Raw genomic sequence first — 25,881 nt, 5'->3', positions numbered from 1 at the left:
TTTTTTTACCCCCAGAATACTGATTTACATTTAAGCATTCATATTTTACTTTAAATTTCACCGTAGTCATTGTTCTGCACAGTTCTTGTAAACCAAAGGTACTGTACAGTATTGGTTTGTACACTTTTATTACAGGAGGGATGGAAACCTCTTCTCTACTTATGGTATCTTTTGCCTGCTTGACAGTATTGCATGATCCTGTCTAAAAAGCTACATTTAGTAGCTTTAGTTTCCCAGCAGAAGTGATCATGTTGTGAACTAAGGTACCAACTTGTTCAAATCCCACCTTAGTTTGCAACTAGAAATACAACCCATGTTTTCATTTCTGTAGGCTGAATTAGCCAAACCTATAGCAAGCAGCTCCATTATTAGTCAATGACTGTTGAGTCGTTATACTAAAGCACATCCACAATGAAACAGATGTACATTTGTTACATCTTGAAGGAATAGGAATCCTGGCCCCCTAAGTGTGGAGGCAGTGCCAGGACAGGATCATTGTCAGACCAGAAGAATATGGAAGACCACAGCACTGCCATTTATCCTTTGGATAAGCAGCTGTTCCAGTTCTTCTGATGGGGACCATCCCCTCAGGGCCTTCGACTGGCTTCACAAGACTGCTGTGACAGTCAGAAGTAACACTGGCTCCCCACAAAGTGCTGGTCTAATGGCTGAGAATATCTGACTGGCAGTGGGCATTAGACATTTCAATATCCAAAACAAAACACCCCAAACCAAATGGATGAGAGTTTGCATACTTATACTGGGTTTTTCTTCCTCTACGCAATTTCCTAACAAACTCATCATTCCTATTGCCAGGATATAAAGTGTAAGTAGGTGCTCACAGACAGAGGGATTGCTGCAGCTGTTGTAGACCTTAAAATGGCATTAGCATGCGGTGCAGTGATTTTGTGCCAAGCATTTTTGGCGGCAGCAGCAGCATGGATACTAGTGATATTCCCAGGGTGGAAGTTATTGCTTGAGATAGTGATGAAGAGGTATGCCCGAAGGCTCAGTCACTGTCTGTCCCACAATATGATGTATGCTGATCAGTATCTAATGTAGCACAGGAAACCTTAGGGTACTTTTAAAAAACACTTCTCCATGGTATCTTCAGAACTTTGGCATTTCTGTGGTAATTAAATGAGCCTGCAGAAGACTCCTGTGTTTCCCTCCACTTGTTTGTTCATCCTACCGCCCCACCCCCGCATTTCACAGCTCCACCCAAAGACAGATTACATCTTCCCAAACAATTCTCTGACTTCAATCATTCTAAAGACTCTCAAAGATAATAACCACAGTTACTAGCTAGATAAAGCAGCACCCACTTTGAGATCTTCCTCCCAAGAAAAAAGGAGCTAGGGTACACCTGGTGGAGTTACAAGATTAATATTTAAAAATTTGGACTTCATATACTTTTATTTCAAAATATATTAGTACATATATCTGTGATCTTAAAAAACAAAAACATTAATAAACTTTTGAAAGTTTACCTTTAATAAAGTTCACCTTTATTCCCACTTATGCAGTTATTATGTAATAAACTGCAGACTGCACTCATTGTGCCCATATGCCTGACCTGCACTTTGCCTGCTAATCCATCTCCCCCTCCAGGAAAAACACTTCAAACTGTTTCAACATAAACTTAAAATGGTTTCAAATGGCCATTAACTTTTATTTATTTATTCTTACACAACTTGCCAGAGAAATATTTAATTCTTTCCTTCACACAGTCCTGAGTTGCAGGATTCCTTCCTGGTGGTTTCTGGAATTAAATGCTTTCAGAACCATCCAGTGAGAAACTGGGCAGCTCTCTCTGTGAGTTGTCTGCAGATAGAAAGAGCTGGAGAACAACTGCTATCCATCACTGGAAAAGTGGAGATTCCCCGTTTTCTAAAAGGTACAGCATTTTTATTCTTTATCCCAAGCAGATGATAGATATCAACCTCAAATTCAATTGTGATATTATGTTGTATGGGAAAACTATTTTAGGTAATTTTTTAGGTTTTGTAATAATTATGATTTTCCTCTCCTTCCCGGTCCTGTATTTTGACTCTTGGTATGAAGGATTTATTGGAAAAGGGATACACAAATATTTATTCTTAAACATTTCTGAAACAGATTTTCTGTAATAAGAATGGCATATACAGAATATATGATGGCCTTCATACTTCACTTATACCTGAGTCACTTGCCATCCCAAACACATGCCACAACATAGCCTCAGACATTTCCTATATATCTACTGTTAATCTTATACGAAAGAACAAGGATTTCTTCTGTTTGAGTTAAAACTAAATAATCTCTGTGACTTGGATTTGGTTTAAATCTCATATCAAGTAGTTTATGTTTCAAGGATACTTTAATGCAAAGCAAATAGTTTCCCAAGAGGCTTTAGTATGTCCTAAAGGCAAAACAGATGAAAAAACAGTTCATGAAATCACTATAGTTAACCTCTGCAATCTCAAAAATAAAAATTTTAATTCTGTGCACATTTGAGAAACACATATTAACAAGCAGGTAGGTAATGGAATAGATTACTTCTGATCACTGTCACAAATCAGATTACTATGAAACTAAGTGGGCTTCAATGATCGTTCACATCAGGAAACAAGAGATATAGCAGACCTTCATCTTCCTCCCACTTACATATCTCTTGGTGACTGATGGATTCTGTTGGCCAGGGAATATTTAACTATTATAAAAAGATACTAAAGAACCCCACAATAATCTTCTCAAACTCCAGTTTACAACCATGAGACTGCAATAGCTGAGCCTGGTACTCTGGATTACTGCAGGATCCAGTTCAATAGCTAGCTACTAAACAGGAGAGAGAGTACAAAAATAATTCATAAGGGGCCTAATCTAAAACCCATGGTAGTTAATGCAAGTCTTTCCACTGACTACAATGGGCTTTGATCAGGTGCCTGAACACCTTAGGGCAGAGGTGGGCAAACTACGGTCCGTGGGACCGTCCTGCCTGGCCCCTGAGCTCCTGGCCTGGGAGGCTGTCCCCCGGCCCCTCCCCTGCAGCCACGCCACCGCACGGGCAGCGCTCTGGACAGCAGCGCGGCAGCTTGTTTGGCTCCGGCCAGGTGGCGCGGCTGCCAGACTTGCTGCTCTGAGTGGCATGGTAAGGGGGCTGGGGGTTGGATAAGAGGCAGGGGGTTCCAGGGGGCAGTCAGGTGACAGTTGGATAGGGCAGAGGTTTGGGGCAGGGGGTGTCAGAGGACAGGGAACCTTGTCAGGCCCCCCAGACTCCCACACCTATCCAATAGGTTGGATAGGTGTGGGAGTCCTGGGGGGCCTGTCAGGGGGCAGGAGTGTGAATAGGTGTCGGGGCAGTCAGGGGACAGGGAGTGGAGTCCTGGGGGGGCAGTTAGGGGTGAGGGTCCTGGGAAGGGGCGCTCAGGGGACAAAGAGTAGGGGGTTTGGATGGGTCACGGGTTCTGAGGGGGGCAGTCAGGGGGCAGAAAGTGGGAGGGGCCGGATAGGGGGCGGTGGCCAGGCTGTTTGGGGAGGCACAGCCTTCCCTAACCAGCCCTCCATACAGTTTTGGAACCCTGATGTGGCCCTCGGGCCAAAAAGTTTGCCCACCCCTGCCTTAGGAAATGAGAAGTTAGCAGCATCCTTCCACCTCTGAAGCACAGATCCGAACAGAACTATGTCCTTCACTTGCATTCTGGCAGGTTCATTAAAAAATATCAGCGTTTCCCTTCCCTTCTACTTGAGCCTGTTCCCAAGAGCTGCTAAGCACATGAAATCCACAACGAAGTGAATGGGAGTTATGGGTGCCCTGCACCTCTCAGAGATTGGCTCATTACCTATTTTCCCAAAGCCTTCTGTTACACAATTGTACAGCTGGAGTCTCAAATTCTGACTGGGGCTTCTAGTCACTATTGTAATACAAATAATAATTCAGCAGGTCTGTCTGTGCAAGTTAAGAACCCATAAAACCAAAAGCATCTATACCTGTTCAGGCCAAAGCCAGCAAAATGACCAAACACATCAGAAACCTGAGTTAGGTGGTGTGTAGGAGCACCGCCACTAGGTGGGGTTTTTTGCCTATTTCTGTATCTTTTATCACAATTGCTTGAGAACCACACACAAAATACACTAAAAATCTTGTCATTTTCAGTTGGTAGATAGATCACCAAAGCACAGGATCTCTCACTGAATGACACATTTTGATAGAACAGTTGGATACAATAGATAATAAAATTACTGTGGTCTCTTTAGTATGTTGTGACATATTAACCAATAACTGAGAAGAGCCCCAATACCATTTGTATACCCTGTAAACCACACTCTATAGTCACACAGTAAAAGATCTGGTTATATTTTAGGATCTGTTGACATTGCTTTCTCATCAGACAGAATTAATTTCATAAATTTTATTACCTGGCCATAGCTGGAGCAAATAATGAAGAACTTCTATGTGTTTTTTGAAGTCCAGGGCACTAGCAAGCTCTTCTGAATCTGTAAAGACTCTGTTATTATGATTGGAGGTCTCCTGCCTCTGGCTCAGTAAGACAGGCCCAAAACACACAGCTAAATTCTGGCATGTCATCTTATTTACTTCATGATAAGATGCCACCAATTTCAGGTGATCCAGCAGCATCTTTAGGGTTGCCTAAAATGAAAAAGTTAAGTTTCAGGTAACTAGATACAGCAAAAATACAGTCCGTTATCATGCTATGGCTCTTGCTCAACAGCGCTATTTTCAAGGGTATTTGTTACATATCTAAGGCTTTTCCATAACACAATCACTGCAGTATCTAAGCACTGAACATCAAGTTGTATTAGACTCCATTACAGTGCAGGCTGGTTAAAACAGATGTCTTGGGCAAAAATTTTTTCTCTTACTTGACCTCTGATCTACGTGTATAGATTTTCTTACAGTGAAAAGAGGACATCAGAGAAAGGAAAGAAACTGAAGAAGCAGCAGGGACACAAGAAGTCAGTCTGGCTTGATAAAAATAAAAATTGACCTCCATCCAGTTTTCTGGCCACCCAGGTCTGCTTTAAGTGGAAATGACTTATTAGAATTACCTCTTTTTCAGCATTCAAAATGCTTAGCTTACAAGGATTCTTTTGCAAAGGGGAAGTGTCTTTCATTTAATATTAAGGACTAGATTCTGGTGCTTTTACTCATATTGTCTAGCTCCTTACCCCAGTGATAGTTCCACTAAACAAAGTGGGACTAGAAGAATACAATGCGACTCAACAGGTGTTATGGATGGCCAAATCTGGCCCTACATGAATTGAGTATTCTTTAAAACTACTGGATTGTCAGCCATGGACACTCAAGTCCTTTGTACCGCACCCCTCAGTTAGAAGGGTAACTTCTAGGAATAGTTGTAACCTTGAAGAAAAGGGCTTTGTTTATGAATGTGCAACCCCATAAACACCCCAATGAGGGGTTAGTATCTGCTCAAAATGTTCAAGGCTGCTCCTTTAATCTCTCCTGAAGAACACATATCATCAGGAAGAGAGAATGGTACCTCAGGCAATACATCACATAGTCATAGGATAGGGTGGCCAAACTTACTAACCCTCCGAGCTGCATATGATAATCTTCAGAAGTTTGAGAGTTAGATGTGCCTACCGAGGCTCAGGCTTCAGCCCCGTGGGGAGGGGAATCTCAGGGCTCAAGCCCTGGCAGTCATGCCCCATGGGGCTGAAGCCCCACCACCTCACCGCAGAGAAGAAGCCACAAGCTCCCCCCCCCCCGACTCCTCCAGTGTGGTAGGTGGGGGGGCTCTGTTAGCTGCACTTTAACTGTGAAAGAGCCGCCCGTGGCTCATAAGCTGCGGTTTGGGCACACCTGCCATCGGATGTGCACCTCTGAAAGCAATGGCACTGTACTGTTATGTGTTAAACGGTAAGACCAAGAAGTTAAGCAGTCGTTGAACTATCAAAGAACAGAAAAGATGTTCAAACACAGAAGCAGGACCTGCTCCTTTCACCACCTCAAATGCAGTCCTCCTCGATGGAGAATGAGCATTCAATTCTGCAGCGCAGACTAGCTGCTGTCTATGGGATCATTTTATTTATTACTGAAGCATCCATCCTGAACTCTGGGCACTTTACAACACAGAAGTGAAAAACCAGCAAACAGCTGGCAATCAAGTCAATAAAAATTTCTTAAAGGAACATTAATTCATCTTTTAAATTAAGGTAATAAAACACTTAACACAAGCACATTTGCTGGCTAAAGGTTAAACATTTACTACGTTCTACTTTGCTTAGAAGCAATTTGCTTGTCCATTTACAGTAAACACATTAAACTTAATCAAGTCAGTTCGCATTCTTTAGTTTTTCTGTTAATAACCTTTAACTTTTGCTCTTGTAAAATCTATTTATGCCAACATAAATTATGTTGGCATAAATAGATGTATTAACATTATTATAACATTATTATAACATTCAATTAAACATTGAAGGTTAAAGTTTTATTGCACTATTGTTAATAATAATAATTCAGCAAGAGGGATTTACAGAGTGCCTTTCAGACTGAATCCTCCCACAGCACTCCATAATCTATATACAGGGTTCACTTTGCCTGTCAAGGATGCACTGATGCTCTTGGATGGAACACGGCAGCTCTTACGCTACAACATATGGCAGCTTATAGCCCTATCACATATGTTTAGGGGAGAGGAATGCTATTACTCAGGTAAGCATTGGCCAGGAGACCCAGGATAACAAAAAGAGCTCTGGGAATTTAATACAACTCATAGTCAGAGTTTTCACAATATTAAAAAATACCTGTATGCCATTTTTAATTCAGTTTTGTACACCGGAAGAGGTAAATCACACAAAGTACAAATTAAACCCAGCAATGCAGATCTTAAAGTTAAAGACAGCTTGAAAGTGTTATCTATCAAGTGGGTATTTGGGTTACAAATAGGAAGTATAAGAACTCAGCAGCATTTATGTGTAGTCTAATAAGGGTTCCTTCCCTTTCTGCAACTGGCGATTTATTATGTTTTTAGCTGGCCAGTAGTACTCACCTTTTCAACATCTGGCAGACAATCCAGAAGGGCCACCGTATGCTCAGAGTCACTTGGGTCATTTTCACAACCGCTTGCTGTCATTTTCAAGGGATTTTTCACCATGGCATCTAACACTGCTTCATAGAGCTGCTTAGTTATCAGGGGAGAGGGCAGCTCTCTTAGATAATCCTTGAGGACACCTTCACAAGAGACACAGGAACAGATGCATTTAACAAACTGAAGACTCTCACGTTGCAGAATTTCTTGGGAGTTGTAAGGCACATAACCTGCACTCCTCCCACAAGAGAATTCGCCAGGCTGTTTTCTACATCTTACATTTGCATAGGGGAAATAAGAATAGACTAAAATCATATTATTTGGGGAGCTCCCAAGGGCTTGAATTACTGGGAGTGTAATTGCCCAATGACGTTATTTCATTACTTCGTAACATTTTGGGGTTCTGGAAACTTTTTCAAATATGCTTATAGCACTATTAGTACTAGACTTACCTCAGACCCACTTCAGACCTCTCTCTTTTATATTTACTGTAGTATCTAATGACAGGTTTCAGAGTAGCAGCCATGTTAGTCTGTATTCGCAAAAAGAAAAGGCGGACTTGTGGCACCTTAGAGACTAACCAATTTATTTGAGCATAAGAAGTGAGCTGTAGCTCACGAAAGCTCATGCTCAAATAAATTTGTTAGTCTCTAAGGTGCCACAAGTCCGCCTTTTCTTTTTGTAGTATCTAAGCTCTTCACAATCTTTAAATGAATGTATCTTCAAAACATCCCTGAGAGGTAGGAAAATACTATTATCCCCATTTTACAGATGCCGAATAGATGAAGCTGCAGCATCCCAGGTTTCAGCATGGGCTGTACAACCCAGTCCAGAACCCTGGGTAATGACCCAGGTGGCTAGCTAGGTTAAATCATACATAGCCTGTGGCTGCAGTGTACACATACCCTCAGTGATTTGCCCAGGAAGTTTGTGGTAGATCAAGAATTTAACCCAGGTCTCCCAAGCCAGTCCCCATCCACTGAACTATCCTTCCTCTATTTTTGCAGTGCCAGTATACAGAGCACTTTAGAAACTGCCTGTGTTGTGCACAGTAGGTGCAGTAATGACTGCTACATGAGAGCATATTACTTCTCCATGATAAAAATCTCTCCAGTTCTGACAGGTCACAAATGCATTCCACCAAAACTTGTCATACGCAATTCATACTAGTATTAAAGTCACACACAAGAATGAAGATTAATTGCCTTATTTCGAATCAGAACTCTCTTTCGCAGACATTTTCATAGTCCAGGACACATTAAAAATTTGAAAACACCTTAAATACACCCATTAATGACAGAACTCTAGCAGCCCCAGAATGAGAGTGATATTGTTCTCTCAATACAGGATTATTCATACAAATAATGCTTCTCACTGCTGTTCAGTGCAAGTCTACAAGTGCATCAAAATTGGGACTCTGCCCCCACTGGGTTAAGATTGCTCTCTTGCTCTTCCCCAGACCCTTTTGTTCTGCTCCACACTACTTGCTGGCTCTGCTGCATGACAGTGCAATAGAGCTTTTGTTAGGCTCTCAACAGTGCTATTTACTACACCAGCTCCTCTGCGTTGGTGGTTCTACCATCTTCTGTAAAAGACTCTGTCCTTCCAGAAGAAAAGCAGTGCAGTACTACTGTCTAGAATTATTCAGACCCAAAATACCAAAAGAGAAAATAACATAAAAGTTCTTGATTACTCGAATAACTATTTTGCATTTACATTAACTTATACTGAGGCCCACAGACAGTGTTTTAATCCAGGTGAAGGCACCAGAGGATGCCTGACATATGACAGGTGCCTGATACTCTCAAAGGAAAGGTTTCAGAGTAACAGCCGTGTTAGTCTGTATTCGCAAAAAGAAAAGGAGTACTTGTGGCACCTTAGAGACTAACCAATTTATTTGAGCATAAGCTCTGATAAGAAGTGAGCTGTAGCTCACGAAAGCTTATGCTCAGATAAATTGGTTAGTCTCTAAGGTGCCACAAGTACTCCTTTTCTTTTTTCTCAAAGGAAAGATGCCTGTATGGGTGGGCACATGCATGCATGGAAACTGCATGCTATCAGTGATCTCATCCACAGTTCTCTCAAGGGTGAGTTGGAGAATGTAACTCCAGGATCCTGCCATTTACAAGAAGTAGGGAAAGAGCAGAAAAGAAGCTGACAGTAGCCTTCCCACATGTCTGCTGTCTCAGGAAAGGGAAGGGATAGCTACAGTAACTAGGAATGACCTAAATCTCTCTGCTACGCCAAAGTCTAGTGACACACGGCTTCATGTGTGCCTGGTGATTAATTTCTTTCCTATTCATCTCATTGTTTCTTACTTTGGTTTATAAAATGTGCCTGATTACCAAGTACCAATAAAGGCCATACTCTGCCTACTAACACGAATCCAAAGCAGAAAAGAGCAGCTGTTCCCTAAAACAAAAAACATCAACCCCACCCAACGTCCCACTTTCTAACCACCTGTTGCATTTACAGCTGCTGCACTAGTTAACAAGTAGATCAGTGGTCACAGAATAAAATGGATACAGCATCCATTCCCATTCATTGACATTTCCACCTATCACCTCTTTGGCAACTATATGTCCAAGCCCAAGAAGTGCAGAACTCCTGCAACTCTCACTAAACGTAAGACTGTATCAAGATTACAGACTTTTGCAGCAGTGAATGCAAGGACCTACCTCTGAAAATTTTCTTGATCCCAGAAAACACTAACTAGTAGAGAATTACTGCTACAGTTCCAACATTAAGATGTTGGAACGAGGGACATGCAGATGACCATTTATAAAGCTCATTTTGGAAAGGATTGGGGTACAAAGGGAGAAGGAAAAGGAGAAAAGAAATGTGATTCTGTGGGATGCCAACAGCCAGGAAGCATTTCACTATACCTGCTCCTCTGTGAGCCTCTCCATCTGTCTAATATAGAATCAAGGAAAAGGGCAGCAGGGGAATGGGTGCGGGGAGTTAACCTCAGCATTTGAAAATTTTTGTAAACAGGTCTAAACTCCTGGCTAATACTTCAGACTGAGTACTATTTCAACTGCTTACAGAAAAAACAAGAGCACTAATCATAGCCACTTGGAAACGACAAACATAGGCCAGATATCTAGAAGCAAAAACCACAGTATTATGAAAACAAGGAAACCTCCTAAAGATGTGTAGCTTTTTACCTCTCTCTGCCCTACCTCTTTTACTACTCTCATTTAAAAAAACTAAAATTAAAAAAGGCAATCTCTGCTACAAAATGTCCAAGCACAGCGTATCATGCAAATAACCACTTTAATTAAGATAAAGCTCAGTTAAACATATTACAATCTGATATTTCATTTTAGCTAAAACTCCTTTTCATAAAATATTACCATAATTAACTTTGGTTCGTGGCAGCATCTAATACAGGGATGGACAAACTATGGCCCGCAGGCCGCATCTGGCCCGCCAGCCGTTTTAATCCGGCCCTCAAGCTCCTGTTGGGGAGTGGGGTCTCGGGCTTGCCTTGTGCCAGGCAGGGAGCAGGGTCAGGGGCCGCACCACGCAGCTCCCAGAAGTAGCAGCATGCCCCCCCTCCCTCTAGCTCCTGTGCTTAGGGGCAGCCAGGGGCATCCGCTCTGCATGCTACACCTGCCCCAAGTACCACCCCCGCAGCTCCCGTTGGCCAGGAACCACAGCCAATGGGAGCTGTAGGGGCGATGCCTGCAGACAGAGCTGGACATGCACAGAGATGTCTGCCTACACCTCCGCATAGGAGCCAGAGAAGGGACATGCCACTTCTTCCAGGAGCCGCTTGAGATAAGTGCCACCTGAAGCCTGCACCCCTGAGCCTCTCCCAGCATGCTAACCCAACCCCTCGATCCCAGCCCAGAGCACCCTCCTGCACCCCAAACCCCTCATCCCGAGCCCCACCCCAGAGCCCACACCCCCAGCTGGAGCCTGCACCCCTTCCCACACCCCAATCCCCTGTCCCAGTCCTGATCCCCCTCCTGTCCTCCGAACGCCCCGGTCCCAGCCCGGAGCACCCTCCTACACCCCAAACTCCCTAGCCCCACCTCAGAGCCTCCCCCCAACCCCACTCTCCTGCTCCAGCCTGGAGCTTCCTTCTGCACACCAAATTCCGCATTTCTAGCTCCACTCCAGAGCCTGCACCCCCAACCAGAGCCCTAAACCCTACCACACCCCATCCCAAATTTTGTGAGCATTCTTGGCCCGCCATACAATTTCTATTCCCAGATGTGGCCCTCAAGCCAAAAAGTTTGCCCACCCCGATCTAGGATGATAGAGCTGGAAGCAGGAAATAGAGAGGTATAATTTTAAGTATCTGCCAAACACAGGACACATCACTCCCCAAACCATGACAGAAATACCATCACTTTTGTGTTTTTTAACAAAGCAAGAGTTGTTACAAATCTCAGTGCAAAGCTTGCCCTATGAGCCAGCTGTCAAGTAAACTGTCACTAAAGATTTTGTTAAAAATTAATTTTGCATAAACACAGAGTGGAGAGATTTAATTTTTCCTCCTTAGATGGTCTTCATACGTGAAATATAACTATTACAACTATTATCAATCTTTGTTCTTATTTCTTTGAAAGAAAAGGAAAAAAGGAAAATGTACTGCATTGAAATAATGTTAGGAAAGAACAGTCACAATTGTAGCAAGTCAGAAAATGGGGACCTAAGATTCCAAGAGCAACATTAACTCACCCCTATTACACAAATGTACTATTTCCTACTCCTACTTTTCTGATTACTGCAACATGGCCAAATTAACACTGCCGTTGAAAGCACAGCTGATTTGTTCTAGTTTTAGCTGTATAACTTTATCAGGGCATTAATAGTTTTTAACATTAACTCTCCTAGGTTTTTAAAGCCTATAAGTAAATAAGGAAAGAAAGTAAGGGCAGAGGAAAAAGGAAAACAAAAAAAATCTGGAGCTTCTCAGTTTGAGAAGATTATAAACTTCTAGAGACAAACAGTCCACACTTGAAGCCATGTTCTGCTCCCGTTGAAACCAATGCGAATTTCAAAATTTACATCAACAAGAGCAGGCTCTTACCTACAGACATGCTAAATGGGTGTGCATTGCTCAGACGTGCATCTAAGTTTAAGTGCACACTTCCCAACTGAAAGAAATGTTATATCATGCACACTCAGTACACAGTATTCAATCCAACATATATTTAAATAATATTTTTTACCCTTCCTTTCAATCTAGTAAAGGCATGTCTTTTCAAGGATCCATCTCAAGATTCAGATTACAGTTTTTTTATTGCTGTGGCCCTCTTCAAAAAGCAAGGTTGGTTTATTATATATTATACATATGGGCGGTCAAGTGATTAAAAAAATTAATCGCGATTAATTGCACTGTTAAACAATAGAATACCATTTATTTAAATATTTTTGGATGTTTTATACGTTTTCAAATATATTGATTTCAGTTACAACACAGAACACAAAACGTACAGTGCTCACTTTATATTTATTACAAATATTTGCACTGTAAAAAACAAAAGAAATAGGATTTTTCAATTCACCTAATATAAGTACTGTAGTGCAATCTCTTTATCATGAAAGCTGAACTTACAAATGTAGAATTATGTACAAAAAACCCTGCATTCGAAAATAAAAATGTAAAACTTTAAAGCCTACAAGTCCAATCAGTCTTACTGCTTGTTCAGCCAATTGCTCAGACAAACAAATTTGTTTACATTTACGGAAGATAATACTGCCTGCTTCTTAATTACAATGTCACCTGAAAGTGAGAACAGGCATTTGCATGGCACTGTTGTAGCTGGCGTCGCAAGGTATTTATGTGCCAGATGCGTTAAAGATTCATATGTCCCTTGATGCTTCAACCACCATTCCAAAGGACACACGTCCATGCTGATGACGGGTCCTACTCAATAACAATGCAAAGCAGTGCAGACCCACACATGTTCATTTTCATTATCTGAGTCAGATGCCACCAGCAGAAGGTTGATTTTCTTTTTTGGTCGTTTGGGTTCCGTAGTTTCCACATCAGTGTGTTGCTCTTTTAAGACTTCTGAAAGCATGCTCCACACCTCATCCCTCTCAGATTTTGGAAGGCACTTCAGATTCTTAAACCTTGGATCGAGTACTGTAGCTATCTTTAGAAATTTCACATTGGTATCTTCTTTGCATTTTGTCAAATTTGCAGTGAAAGTGTTCTTAAAACAAACAACATGTTGGATCATCATCTGAGATGGCTATAACATTAAATATATGGCAGAATGTGGGTAAAATAGAGCTGGAGACATATAATTCTCCCCCAAGGAGTTCAGTCACAAACTTAATTAACGAGCATCATCAGCATGGAAGCATGTCCTCTGGCTGAAGCATGAAGAGGCATATGAATCTTTGGCACATCTGGCACAAATACCTTGCAACGCCAGCTACAACAGTGCCATGCAAATGCCTGTTCTCACTTTCAGGTGACACTGTAATTAAGAAGTGGGCAGCATTAGCTCCCGTAAATGTAAACAAACTTGTTTCTCTTAGCGATTGGCTGAACAAGAAGTAGGACTGATTGGACTTGTAGGCTTTAAAGTTTTACATTGTTTTGTTTTTGAGTGCAGTTATGGAACCAAAAAACCCCCTACATTTGTAACTTGCACTTTCATGATTAAAAAAACTGCACTATGGGACTTGTATGAGGTGAACTGAAAAATACTATTTCTTTTGTTTATAATGTTTACAGTGCAAATATTTGTAATAAAAATAAGATAAAGTGAGTACTGTACACTTTGTATTCTGTGTTGTAATTGAAATTGATATATTTGATAATGTAGAAAAACATCTGCAAATATTTAATAAATTTCAATTGGTATTCTATTGTTTAACAATGCAATTAATAGCGATTAATTTCTTTAATTGCTATTAATTTTTTTGAGTTAATCGCGTGAGTTATCTGCATTCAACCGACAGCCCTAATATATATAGTTTATTGGTACACTGTGCAAAGTACTTTTCTTTCCCACTAATGCCCAAATCAGAAACAGCTGAAGAGATTTTGTGCAAATTTAACAAAAAATTTCACTTTGGGGAAAAGTCCTAGAAAGGAAATTTCAGACATCACAAAAATTAACATTTTGGACACACAGAAGGGACTACATAGTTATCTTGACTGAAGCATGTGCTACCAGGCTCCCATTATAATAGAGAACTCAGGAGATTTTTTTTTTTAATTTAGTGTAACTTAAGACCAAGGGGGCATGTAACATATAGTGAGTATTCAGAAGCAGATGATGAAGATTCACCATCATGTCTTTAGAGATCACCACACAACAGGTAACAGTCTACAGTGCATTTCAAAAATATGAATGTTCCATTGGGGAAACAAAAATACCATACATGTTTTCCTATGCCCATATTCTCTCTGAATTTTGTACTACTCTGTTAAATCATGCAGCCCAGAGTTAAGTGGATGGATTGATCACAGTACTCCCTGTTAAATGACTTACTATGGCCTCGTATTCCACATTTCCATTCCTTTCCCCTTATTTTAGAGGCCTATATTTCATGTGTGGGATATTTATGTAACAAACTTGGCAGAATTTTGTTGTACATTGTGGTTCTAGGTATTAAGCAGAAGAAGCAAGAGGCAATAATTTTCTATAACCTTTTCTTTTGTGCTTCAGATCAAATTGTTCTTCAAAGAGGAATCCGAGATCAGAATTACTTTGCAATGGGAACTAGGAAGAGGGAAAATGTCCTAAACAAGTTGAAGTTTATAACATAGCGAGAACACTCAACCATTTATTAAAAACATCTCTGTTGAGCTCCATGTAATAGTGTCCATGGTCACGGGACCAACTTCTCCCCCTCACCTCCACCCCCCAAGATAACTTTCTCTTGCTTACTCCCTGAATAACAGAATAGTTTTGAGCCATGGAGTGCCCTTTGACCTCTCAATCCTTTTGCTGTTCCCTTTGCTAAATTAGCCCTGTAAGAGGCTGCAGTTATTTTTTTTAACCTCAAGCTTTGCTCTACTGACTACCAGCTTACTGCTGCATTCTCCTTCGCACAAACGCTCACCACACAGAACGAATTTAGACAGCAAGCAGAAACCACCATCCACTTCATTAATTTCTCATTTTCCTGACCCACTGAACTGGTAACCGTATTATATGCTTTAACTCACAGATGTGAAGTCACATGGATGAAAATAGACATGACGTAACATCATTGCTGCTGGGCTTGTTCCTAAACCTGGCAGCCCATTTTATTTTGAGCCACGAGTGCATTTAATCGCGTGTAAGCCAGTGCCACCTCCAGAGCATTTCTCAGCCAAGACTTAAATCATTAAATTTTCATTCTTAGGCTTTGGAGAACTCTCAAAAGAAAATATCTGCATAATGTTTTGAAACCAACAATACCCCTCAAATTTCAATATGGGCCCAAATAAAGCACTAGTCTTCAAAAGAGCCAAGATTTATGATTATTCATATTTTAGGGAACACATGATTTGGCTTATAAAAGTATTAATCATACACATCAGCCTTAGCGTTGCAAACACTACAGTAAAACATTAAGAAAACTGTTCTTCAGCAACAAAGAGATAACATAGGTGAAATATGCACTGACAGATACTTACAAATCAGGATGGAAAAGTATGCATGATGCCTCTGGTATGTCAGTAGGCATTAGAGGCTCATCAAAGACTGAACTGTTTAGATTGTAACCAGTGACAGAACTGGCTACAGTATGCGGAAGATAACCAGTTTAGCGTGCGGAGACACACAGCAACCCTGCCAACTGTTAGAGAACCAGTGCTTTGTGAGTCTGCTCAGAACTGCACAGTTGAAGAGGTGCTGTAGGAAATAATTTTTAAAATGGGATTCCTTAAAATATGCTTCTTCTTTAGAAACAAAAGCAGCATACATTTTATAATGTATAAAGAAACATATCTGATTCTTGCTTAAAAACAAAGACCTCAAAACTGTATGCCTTGTACCTTATAAAAAAAAAAGTCAAATGCAAAACATTGAGAAGCTGCAGTAGTTCAAAACAGGAGTACAGGAGACCCTGCACACTCAAACAGGTGTAGTGTAACAATCAAGAACAACAAAAGCATGCACCAATGAATTTTACAAAATTAAAGTGATCTTTTCTATTTAGCCACAGTATTGTGGGATTTTGCTGGAAGGACCAGACTAGTGCAGCTGCAACACCAGGGCTTTCTTTCTACACTTAGCACTATCCCAGGTCAAACATGAGCTTACATCAAAAGAAATACTTGCAGTAGTAAGTTGCACAGGTAACTGGAATGCTGTGAAATATTTAGGGTTGTCAATTTTGGTTGGACGTATTCCTGGCAATTTCATCACATGACATAATCTTTAATTAAAGATTAATCTTTAATTCCTGGAGACTCTAGGACATTCCTGGAGGGTTGGCAACCCCAGAAATATTACAAGTTTTTCCTGGGTGTGGATGTGAACTGTTTCATAAGTCTCCCATGTGTCTGAATTGTTTCTGTAAATGCTGAAGGTTTAATAGTACATGAGGCTTTATATTAAGGTGCGAGATGTTATTTCCATTTTTTATTGAGCCAAAACTTGCCTTAGCAGTACATCTGTTTGGCCATTACTTAGTTACAGCTCACTATTAAGCTGTTGGTTTCTGATGTTTGACATAATTAAACTCTTGTTTCTATGAGTTAATTCACAAACCTAAGCAATAACAGTCATCTGCATTTCCAATGCTTGTTTACAATGATTAAGAGCAACACAGGACCATAACAAAGTCCTGAAAGAAGCTGGTCCTAAGAATTATCATCACTTTTTCTTGTGAATTTATTAAAAGAAGTTAAATCAAAGAATATTTTAAAGGAGCTTGATGAGTGTTCATTGTGCAACCTTTCAAAGTAAAGAATATATATTTAAATCCAGGATCCTGCCTCTGGGAGTAGCCAGTAACTGACGCTTCTGGAGAAGGCAAAAACCAACAATGAAACTAGCCAAGGTAGCTACAGGAAATAGGGTTGGTCAAATTCTATTCTGCAAAGATATTATTTAGCAAACACAGTAAAATTAATTGCATAAAATCTGCTGATAAAGTTTTTCTTCTACTCACCCATCCTTAGCAGTAAGTTACTTTTTTAAAATATGCATAAAATAGAAAGTTGACTGACAATATGTTGGAAATTAAAGTACCAAACAATTAAATAACACAACTGTTATTTCTTTACAAGTGACAGAGGGTGTTGTGGCCCAGCAAATTTGCACCTGGCCTACCACATGCTGAGTAAATTTTCAAGCCCTGAATGTATATGAAGGAAAAACTCCATTCCAATTTCTGCAGGCCATCAATTTATACCATGAAGCCTGAAAATAGATTATTAGTATTTGTTATGTAAACTAACGTTAGTCATAAAATTATTCCGCCTTTTAAAAAGCCAAAGATTCCTACTACTAAATGTTACAGGTGAAATGCACAGTGTATACCACAAAACATTTTTTGGTTTATTCCAGAAGGCTATCCAAACTAAGATTCTCTTCATAAAAATGGTCTCAATTCTCCAAACCCTTACCAGAAATCCCACTGAGTCACAGGAGTATGAACTACACAGACAGATAAGACTTTGGATAAAATGAGCCCCAAATTAATTTTCTATAAATGACCCAAAAAAGTATGCATACGATCAGATTAATGGCTAATTATTTCCCACTGCACACCTTGAATTTCTATGCACTATTCACTAATCTAGTTCCCACACAAGTCAATGGAAGTTTTGCTATTGGCTTAAATGGGAGCAGGACCTGGCTCTAACGACCCAATTCTACAAGGCCTTATGGACATGCTTAACTTTCTGTACTGTGAGTAGTCCCATTGAAGTCAATGGAATAATTTGTAAAATTAGCACAAGGACTGGGGCCTAAGCTCATAAATCAAACAAGTTTCTTTGTACTCTCCCATTTGGCTATATCCACATGCTGTCTCTTCTCTTAAGATTGTAGGATATTTGGAGCAGGGACTGTGTTTTTGTTCTGTGTTTGTACAGCATCTAGCCCAATAGGGTACTGGTCACGACTAGGTCTCCTAGGAGCTATCACAATACAAAGAATAAATAGTCTTAAAGGTTTGGCATACCACAGAGACCTCCATTCACTTCCAACCTCTATCCACAACTCATTACACTGTTTCTCTATCACTGGCACATCTCATTTTTACATGAGAAAAGTTAGGATTCATCTTCCCTTTCTTGTTCAGCAAAACAAAGTGTAGCTAATGGATTGTCTGAGTGACACTCCAATGAACCATTTTAAAGCATAATTTTCTTTATTTAGATAGAGATTTCTCATGGCTATATATTAAAAACAAAAGTAAGTGCATTACCTGTTATCACATTAATATCTGGGTATTGGTTTTCACAGAGAGTAACAGCCTTGCTATCCCTCTCAAACGCCTCTCGAAGCTCTTTCTTGACTGCTGCTGAACCACATAATCGGTACAGGCCTACAACCTAGAAGTGAAATCATGGCCACACTGTGACATATTACCCATTACAGAGCACTAAGTAGTGCTACTCAGATAACTGGCATGAAAAGAATGAGATGTTTTACAATGTCTTCAGTTAAGGATCAAAAAATGCTCACACCCAAAAACTTACTTAAGTAAAAAATGAAAGCATATGGCAAAATCTTTTGACATCAAACAGCAACATGTTATCAATAGTGTACAATGTCCACAGTCTGGCTTATAACAGTAAATAAATAATAATGTTCTCTACAATAGTGAAACTCAGTCTCTTATCAGTTTGTTTCTATGGATGCAGCTGATGTCCACAGCCACACATATTGAACTAATATGTCTTTGACAGAAAGTGATTTTTATTAAGGTATTGATTTATCATTGAGTCACTCAGGAAGAGCACAAAAAGGCTTCCATGTACCCACAACAGATGCTAGTAATGTTCTGTTTAAGAGTAAATGTTTTAATAAACTCTACCCAATAAAAATGTTTTTAGTGTTAAATATTAGTGTAAAGCAAACAACCCACTCCCCAAAAGACTATTCATTTTTACATTCCCCCTTCTCCCGCTGCCCACACACACAAACCCTTTTTATTGACAAGGAATGGGAACAATATCTTAATCAACTTCACTAATGTTTTATAATAATTTGTAACGGAGCACTAGAACAATAAGCTGTAATACAAAATGGAGAAAAATTATGAAGTCTTTGCATTAATCTAAGTGCTCTTTGCTGCTCACTTTCTAGTGGCTTCTTTAAAAAAGACAACAACTTCCACACTCATTTTCTTCTGTTGTGATACACAAACTAGAACTCTGATCACATTTACTCTTTATAAGCATTGATGAGTGGGTACAATCTCAATGAATAATGCAAAGTAGGTTGCAGTTTCACCTGCAACCCTCTTACCACTCTGCTTGTTCAACTCACCGCTTTTGTGCTAGCGTAACTGTTTAATTCTTCTTTGAGTTTAAGCAGAAAATAATCTGAATTAGAAAGTCTGTCTTGGACTTTGTAAGGTAATTCTACAGATATTAGTCTATTGATGATTAATAGGACCTTCAATAAACAAGCTTCATACCTGTGAAACATGGCCACGGATCATGCACATTAAGAAACAAGTATATGCTGTAAATCAATTTACAAAGAAATTATTTTGATTTTATTTTGTTAAGTGAGTAATTGAGTATTGACACACTTGTTTTCACAGCAATTAACTATATCATTACCAATATTTAAATTATATTTGATATCATATCCACTGGGGTATCAAGAGACAACAGATCTACTCTAGCATCAGGTAACCAAGAAACAAATTTGAGAAGTGTTAAGATATTATGCCAACATGTACATTGTTTCAAGTTACATCAACACTTTTATACAAACCAGGAGGTTATACTTCCTAAAGTAATCCAACACATTCAGGTACATAGGAACGGTATCTGTACATGATTATCATGCATTGAAGAGTGTATGGTGCATATACTTCTACACGCTCTAACTTGATACAGTTATTATTATTATTTTAAAAACAACTTTGTATTTTGGTAACCCCCATTCTCCATACACTTCTCAAACATTAAAGAACTAAACCTAAAACCACCTCTAAGAGTGAGAGAGTTATTTTGATCCCTATTTTACTGACTGGTAAACTGACTAGTTTGTCTAAGGCTACACAGTGAGTCATGAGCAGAGCAGAGACAAGAACCCAGGAGTCCTATATTATATATGACGGCTTATAGAAAGGGGCATTTGTTTGACCATAAGCTAATGGTCAAATAAGTTACCTGGATCCAAGGCCCACCGATGTAAATGAAGAGTTAAGAAATGAAGGCAATGGATGTTACATCCATATAACTGAAAGCAGAAATCGGCAATGTATTATGCAGATATCAGACAAACACTCAAACTATTAGCCATAAGGTTTCACTATCACAGCTTGTTAAATCATCCAGACACCAGTGACATTAGCAGAAACACAAACTTACATCCTGTGTAGTTGAGTAAGAAATACAAAAAGTTTCATGTATAGATAGTCAAATGTGAAATTAACAGGCACAGTATATTTAATGTTCTCAGTCTTGTTTGTTCAGGTTGAAAAATTACATTTCATGCTTAGAAGCACCAGGCACCTAAAGACAATTCAGATCCCAATTGTTCAATGATCAGTGATGTCTTGATTGCCCGATATAATCTGCATGACTAGGTGCTAACAAGCAAGTGCTGCGCTAAAATGGGAGTCTCATGATCAAAGTCAAAAATGGGAGTGGTGAAACCATTTGGCCCAGAACCATTCACCAAAAATGGCACAAATTTTAAAATGTAACAAACCAGGGGGTGTGGCTACTTCTGAATTGCAGGGTTCATCAAACAGAAGGGCACACCTTGAATGAAAGTGGGTCAGAGGCTCCCAGGCCACACACATGTTAACGGAGCACTGTGAAAGTTGTTCTGCTAACTTCAATTAAATTGGCCACAGGAGATGTCTGCCATGAGAACTGTGCACCTTCCTTATTTTAGAATTTTTTTCCACTGTCTACAATTGGAAGTGTTACTGGAAGATGAAGATATCATGCTCCTTTTAACACATCTTTCAACCACTGGACTTATCAACCATAAACTATACAAGATGAACAAAAGACACTGCTTGACACTACTAGATTGCAGAGTTTATCTTACAATTTTGGGGTCCCCCCGTGAAGGCAGGAAGACAGAAGTGGGAAAGAAAGAAAAAGAAAGGGGGGGTGGGGTGGGGTGGAGGAAGACGAAGAGTTCTGTTTTCTTTTTGTCTGACTGCCAGAGGGGTAGATCAGACTTGGCCCAAGAATATTTTAGTCTGTTTGGGGGCTGCCTAAGCAGTAGCTTGTGCTTAAAGGCAGACGTGTTATGCATAGCAGCATAAATAAAGGAAAGGCTAAGGGACAAATCAGAGTTGATCTTTCATATTTTGGCTTGTGAATGCATTTGCTAAACTGAAGTTTTGCCAGGATGGTAGCAAATAGCTTTATTTTAGATGGCACAATGCCTGAATTGTGGGTGTTTAGGAATTTTACATTATATCTTTTCAACACGCATGCAGCAGAAATGGTCTTATGGAATGAGCCATTGGCTCGAAGTTAGGAAGTAGGGAATCCTAACCCCAATGCTGCCTTAACTGAGGAGTTACTCCAAATGCCACAATCTATTGTTTTAGTTATGTTTCCATTGTCCGAACACACCACTGGCATTAAGTACAGGCCTCCCTTATGAAGAAACTGAAAACGCTGGGTTCACCCAGCCTCACTGTTCCTCACCACGTTACAATAAACAAGGGGAAAAACTTGCACACTGACAGCAATAAAGTGATGAGACCAATAAGAGGATAAGCAAAGGAAAAAAAGACACACTGTGGGAAACATACTTACTGTATTCCCTTGCTCGCTGCTCAAATTCTAAACATAACAGTGCAAAAAGAAATTCAGCCACATGGTATAGGAGAATTTGTTTAAAGAGTTTACAGTACCTGGCAGCCTCTCTTTTCAATCTCCACAATACATTTCTGCATCAGAAGCGGTACCATCAAGCCCACATTTTCCTTCTCAACAACTTTTCGAGCATCTACTCCAAATATCACTGGCTCTCGATCTGCAACTAGACCATTAAGAGAATTCTCCCATTGTTCTATGAGAGTCAGTTTGACATAAATAAGCCCTCTGGGCTCCAGTTTGACAGCCAGCTGATGCGCCTTTGTCACTCGAAAAAGAGTGGGGAGAACCACTGTTCCATGACAGCAAACACGATTTTTCCGTGGGGTAGGCTCCCAGCTGAAGACCACTAGTTTTAAGTGCTGGGCATTTTCAATTTCTATGTTGAAAGTGTGGTCCATATCTAAAAAAGTCGTTCTGCATGTAAGCAAGGCTGTTCTTGCTTTGTTTACTGAATCTACCTGAATTGCACAAAAGACATCTTTTGAGTCCATCCGTGGTGGTTTCAAATCTTCAGCACCATAGAAGTGAATACTCATGAGTCCAGATATGTATTGGGAACATTTGGGTTGATCAGAAAAGCTGTAATGTCTAAAAGCATCAATGTCTATTTCAGTTTTATTGTTGTTACTTGGAAGAGTCTCTTTTCCTTTCCCAAACCTGCTTACAGAACTGTGTTTACTCGATTTTGCTATAAGTTCAGGAGAGTCTCCATCACTGAGATAACCACCTTTACTGGAGGATTTGGAACTCCCAGTGCTTTTCTTTTTGTAGCCGTGTTGTGATGATACACTACTGTCAAGATGGTACCGACTTATAACATTCCTGCTAGCAGCTGTTGTTGCATTTCCAGAAGATGGCAAAGATGTGGTATGGCTTGTATCCTGACAGTCACCTTTCAGCAAGGAAGTAAGATTATCTGAATTATTAGAGCTTGAGGTTCCTTTGATGCTCAGCTTCCTGCTGAGTTCTGGCAATTTTTTCATTTTCATTGAAAGCTTTCTCACAGTTCTAGGAGATTTTATCTTGTCAGGGAAAGGCCAATTAATTGATCCTCCTTTTTTCAAAGGATTAGGACTTGGAGGAGAAATTTCTGTCGCTCCTGCCTCAGCCTTATTTGCAGGTACAATTCCAGATCCTTTAAAAGAAAAAAACAAAACAAAATAGGAATGCGTTTTTAAAGCTGCCCATTAACAGCAGTTAGCAGCAACAATAATTTGTGAACTATGGAAGAAGTTAGTCTGTCAGTACTCAAATATGGGATCTACTCAGACAAATATTGTGCATCACTTAGACAAACATAAGCATGTCTGCACTTTGCTGACTTTTTCAGCCAAAAGTTGGCAGAGGACAGTCAGAAGCTTGAATCTTCCCGTTCTATTGAGGCTTTGCCTAACAAAATGGAATTGATGCAAACTACATATAAACAATTCACTCATCGCACCTACCTGTGTAGTACTCCATCTGTTGGTATAATGTGTCCTCACACAAGCGGACCTAACTGCTTCACCAGGGTACAGATGCCAGGTAGCCATGAGTTTAGATGGGAAGAGTGTGGAACACTACAGAGACTCTCTCCTCTGAATACTGCCACTGCCCTTAGACTACGCAGGAGAGCATACAGCCTGCAGTGTTCGGCAATTAAGGACTACAGAGGAATCCTGTGCATGCATCTTTCTTCTTATTCTCATAAGAACCCTGCCTCTGTCACTGCAGCTCAGAACCCTGTTCCATTGTCTCCCCCTCCCTCTCAGTATCAGAACACTATTCCACTACAAGCAAATGGTCTTAAGTACACCTTTCTCCCACCACACCTTGGCAGCTACCCTGTTCCCCTCACTCTGCAATGACAAGGAGGAGATTTAATGCACATAAGAACAGCCATACTGGGTCAGACCAATGGTCCATTTAGCCCAGTATTCTTTCTTCCAACAATGGCCAGTGCCAGGTGGCTCCAGTGGGAATTAAGAGAACAGGGGATTGAGTAATCCATCTGCTCACCCACTCCCAACTTCTGGCAAACAGAGGTGAGGGACTCTCAGAGCATGGCATTGCATCCCTGAACATCTGGGCTAATAGCCAGTGATAGACCTATCCTCCATGAACTTATCTAGTTCTTTTCTGAACCCTGTTACAGTTTTGGTCTTCATAAGATCCCTAGCAAAGAGTTCCACAGATTGACTGTGCATTTTGAAAAGAAGTACTTCCTTTTTTGTTTTAAACCTGCTGCCTATTAATTTAATTGAGTGCCCCCTAGTTCTTGTGTTATGTGAAGGCATAAATCATATTTCCTTATTCACTTTCTCCACACCAGTCAAGATTTTATAGACCTCTATCATATCCTCTCTTAGTGTTCCATTATCCAAGCTAAAAAGTCCCAGTCTTTTTAAGCTTTCCTCCTACAGAAGCTGTTCCATACCCCTAATCATTTTTGTTGCCCTTCTCTGTACCTTTTCCAATTCCATAATCTTTATTCAGATTGGGGAACCAGATCTGCACTCAGTATTCAACATGTGGGCATACCATGGATTTATATAGAAGCATTATGATATTCTTTTTCATATTTCTCCCTTCCTTAATGGTTCCCAACATTATGTAAGCTTTTTTGACTGCTGCTGCACATTGAGTTTATGTTTTCAGAGAACTATCCACAATGATCCCAAGATCTCTTTCTTGAGTGGTAACAGTTAATTTAGACCCCATCATTTTGTATGTATAGTTGGGATTATGTTTTTCAGTGTCCATTACTTAGCTTTTATCAACATTGAATTTTATCTGCCATTTTGTTGCCTTGTCACCCAATTTAGTGAGATTCCTTTGTAACTCTTGACAGTTAGCTTTGGATTTAACTATCTGGAATAATTCTGTATCATCTGCAAATTTTGCCACCTCACTGTTTACTCCCATTTCCAGATCCTTTATGAATATGTTGAACAGCACTGGTCCCAGTACCAACCCCTGAGGGACGCTACTATTTACCTCTTTTTATTCTGAAAATTGACCATTTATTCCTACTCTTTGTTTCCTATCTGTTAACCAGTTACTGATCGAGGAGGGGACCTTCCCTCTTATCCCATGACTGCTAACTTTGATTAAGAGCCTTTGGTGAGGGACCATGTCAAAGGCTGTCTGAAAGTCCTAGTACACTATATCCACTGGATCACTCTTGTCCACATGTTAGTTGACACTCAAAGAATTCTAAGATTGGTGAGGCATGATTTCCCTTTACAAAAGCCATGTTGACTCTTCCCCAGCAAATGATGTTCACCTATGTCACTGGTAATTCTGTTTTTTACCAGTTTCAACCACTTTGCCTGGTACTGAAGTTGGGCTTACTGGCCTGAAATTGCCAGGATCACCTCTGGAGCTTTTTTAAAAAATTGGTGTCACATCAGCTTCTGTACCAGATAACTGGAGGATAGCTCATTTAAATGATAGGTTACATACCACAGTTAGTAGTTCTGCAATTTTCATATTTGAGCACCTTCAGAAATCTTGGATGAATACCATCTGGTCCTGGTGACTTATTACAGTTTAATTTATCAATTTGTCCAAAACCTCCTCTAATGACACCTCAATCTGGGACAGTTCCTCAGATTTGTCACCTAAAAAGAATGGCTCATGCAAAGATTTCATTTAGTTTCTCCACAACAGCCTTGTCTTCTTTGAGTGCTCATTTAGCACCTCGATCACTGATTGTTTAGCAGACCTCCTGCTTCTGATGTACTTAAACATTTTTTTGCTGTTAGTTTTTGAGTCTTTGGATAGTTGCTCTTCAAATTCTTTTTTGGCCTGCCTAATTATACTTTTGCATTTGACTTGCAAGAGTTTATACTCCTTTCTATTTTCTTCAGTAGGATTTAACATTCAATTTTTAAAGGA

At 40.0% G+C, this 25,881-nt stretch overlaps 1 protein-coding gene and 1 long non-coding RNA gene across 3 annotated transcripts in view; one reads left to right on the top strand and one right to left on the bottom strand.

Moving 5' to 3' along the window:
• SYDE2 (synapse defective Rho GTPase homolog 2) overlaps positions 1-25,881 on the bottom strand; it is a 52,682-nt gene that overhangs the window by 2,363 nt on the left and 24,438 nt on the right. For both annotated transcript variants that reach the window (XM_073357195.2, XM_073357194.2), the window contains 4 exons: positions 22,038-23,137; positions 18,399-18,525; positions 7,014-7,195; positions 4,399-4,630 (listed from right to left, as the gene is read on the bottom strand). In XM_073357195.2, coding sequence (XP_073213296.2) covers positions 4,399-4,630; positions 7,014-7,195; positions 18,399-18,525; positions 22,038-23,137 — 1,641 coding nt within the window. The remainder of the gene's footprint in view (positions 1-4,398; positions 4,631-7,013; positions 7,196-18,398; positions 18,526-22,037; positions 23,138-25,881) is intronic.
• Positions 1,751-15,113, top strand: LOC140916120 (uncharacterized). Its single transcript, XR_012160426.2, has 3 exons — positions 1,751-1,897; positions 12,256-12,336; positions 14,699-15,113. It is a non-coding gene; the product is annotated as an uncharacterized LOC140916120 (long non-coding RNA).

This window comes from Lepidochelys kempii, chromosome 8 (assembly GCF_965140285.1).
Source record: "Lepidochelys kempii isolate rLepKem1 chromosome 8, rLepKem1.hap1, whole genome shotgun sequence".
Lineage (NCBI taxonomy): Eukaryota > Metazoa > Chordata > Testudines > Cheloniidae > Lepidochelys > Lepidochelys kempii.
The sequence above is the reverse complement of the archived record's forward strand: the minus strand, read 5'-3'. Positions and strand labels throughout refer to the sequence as shown.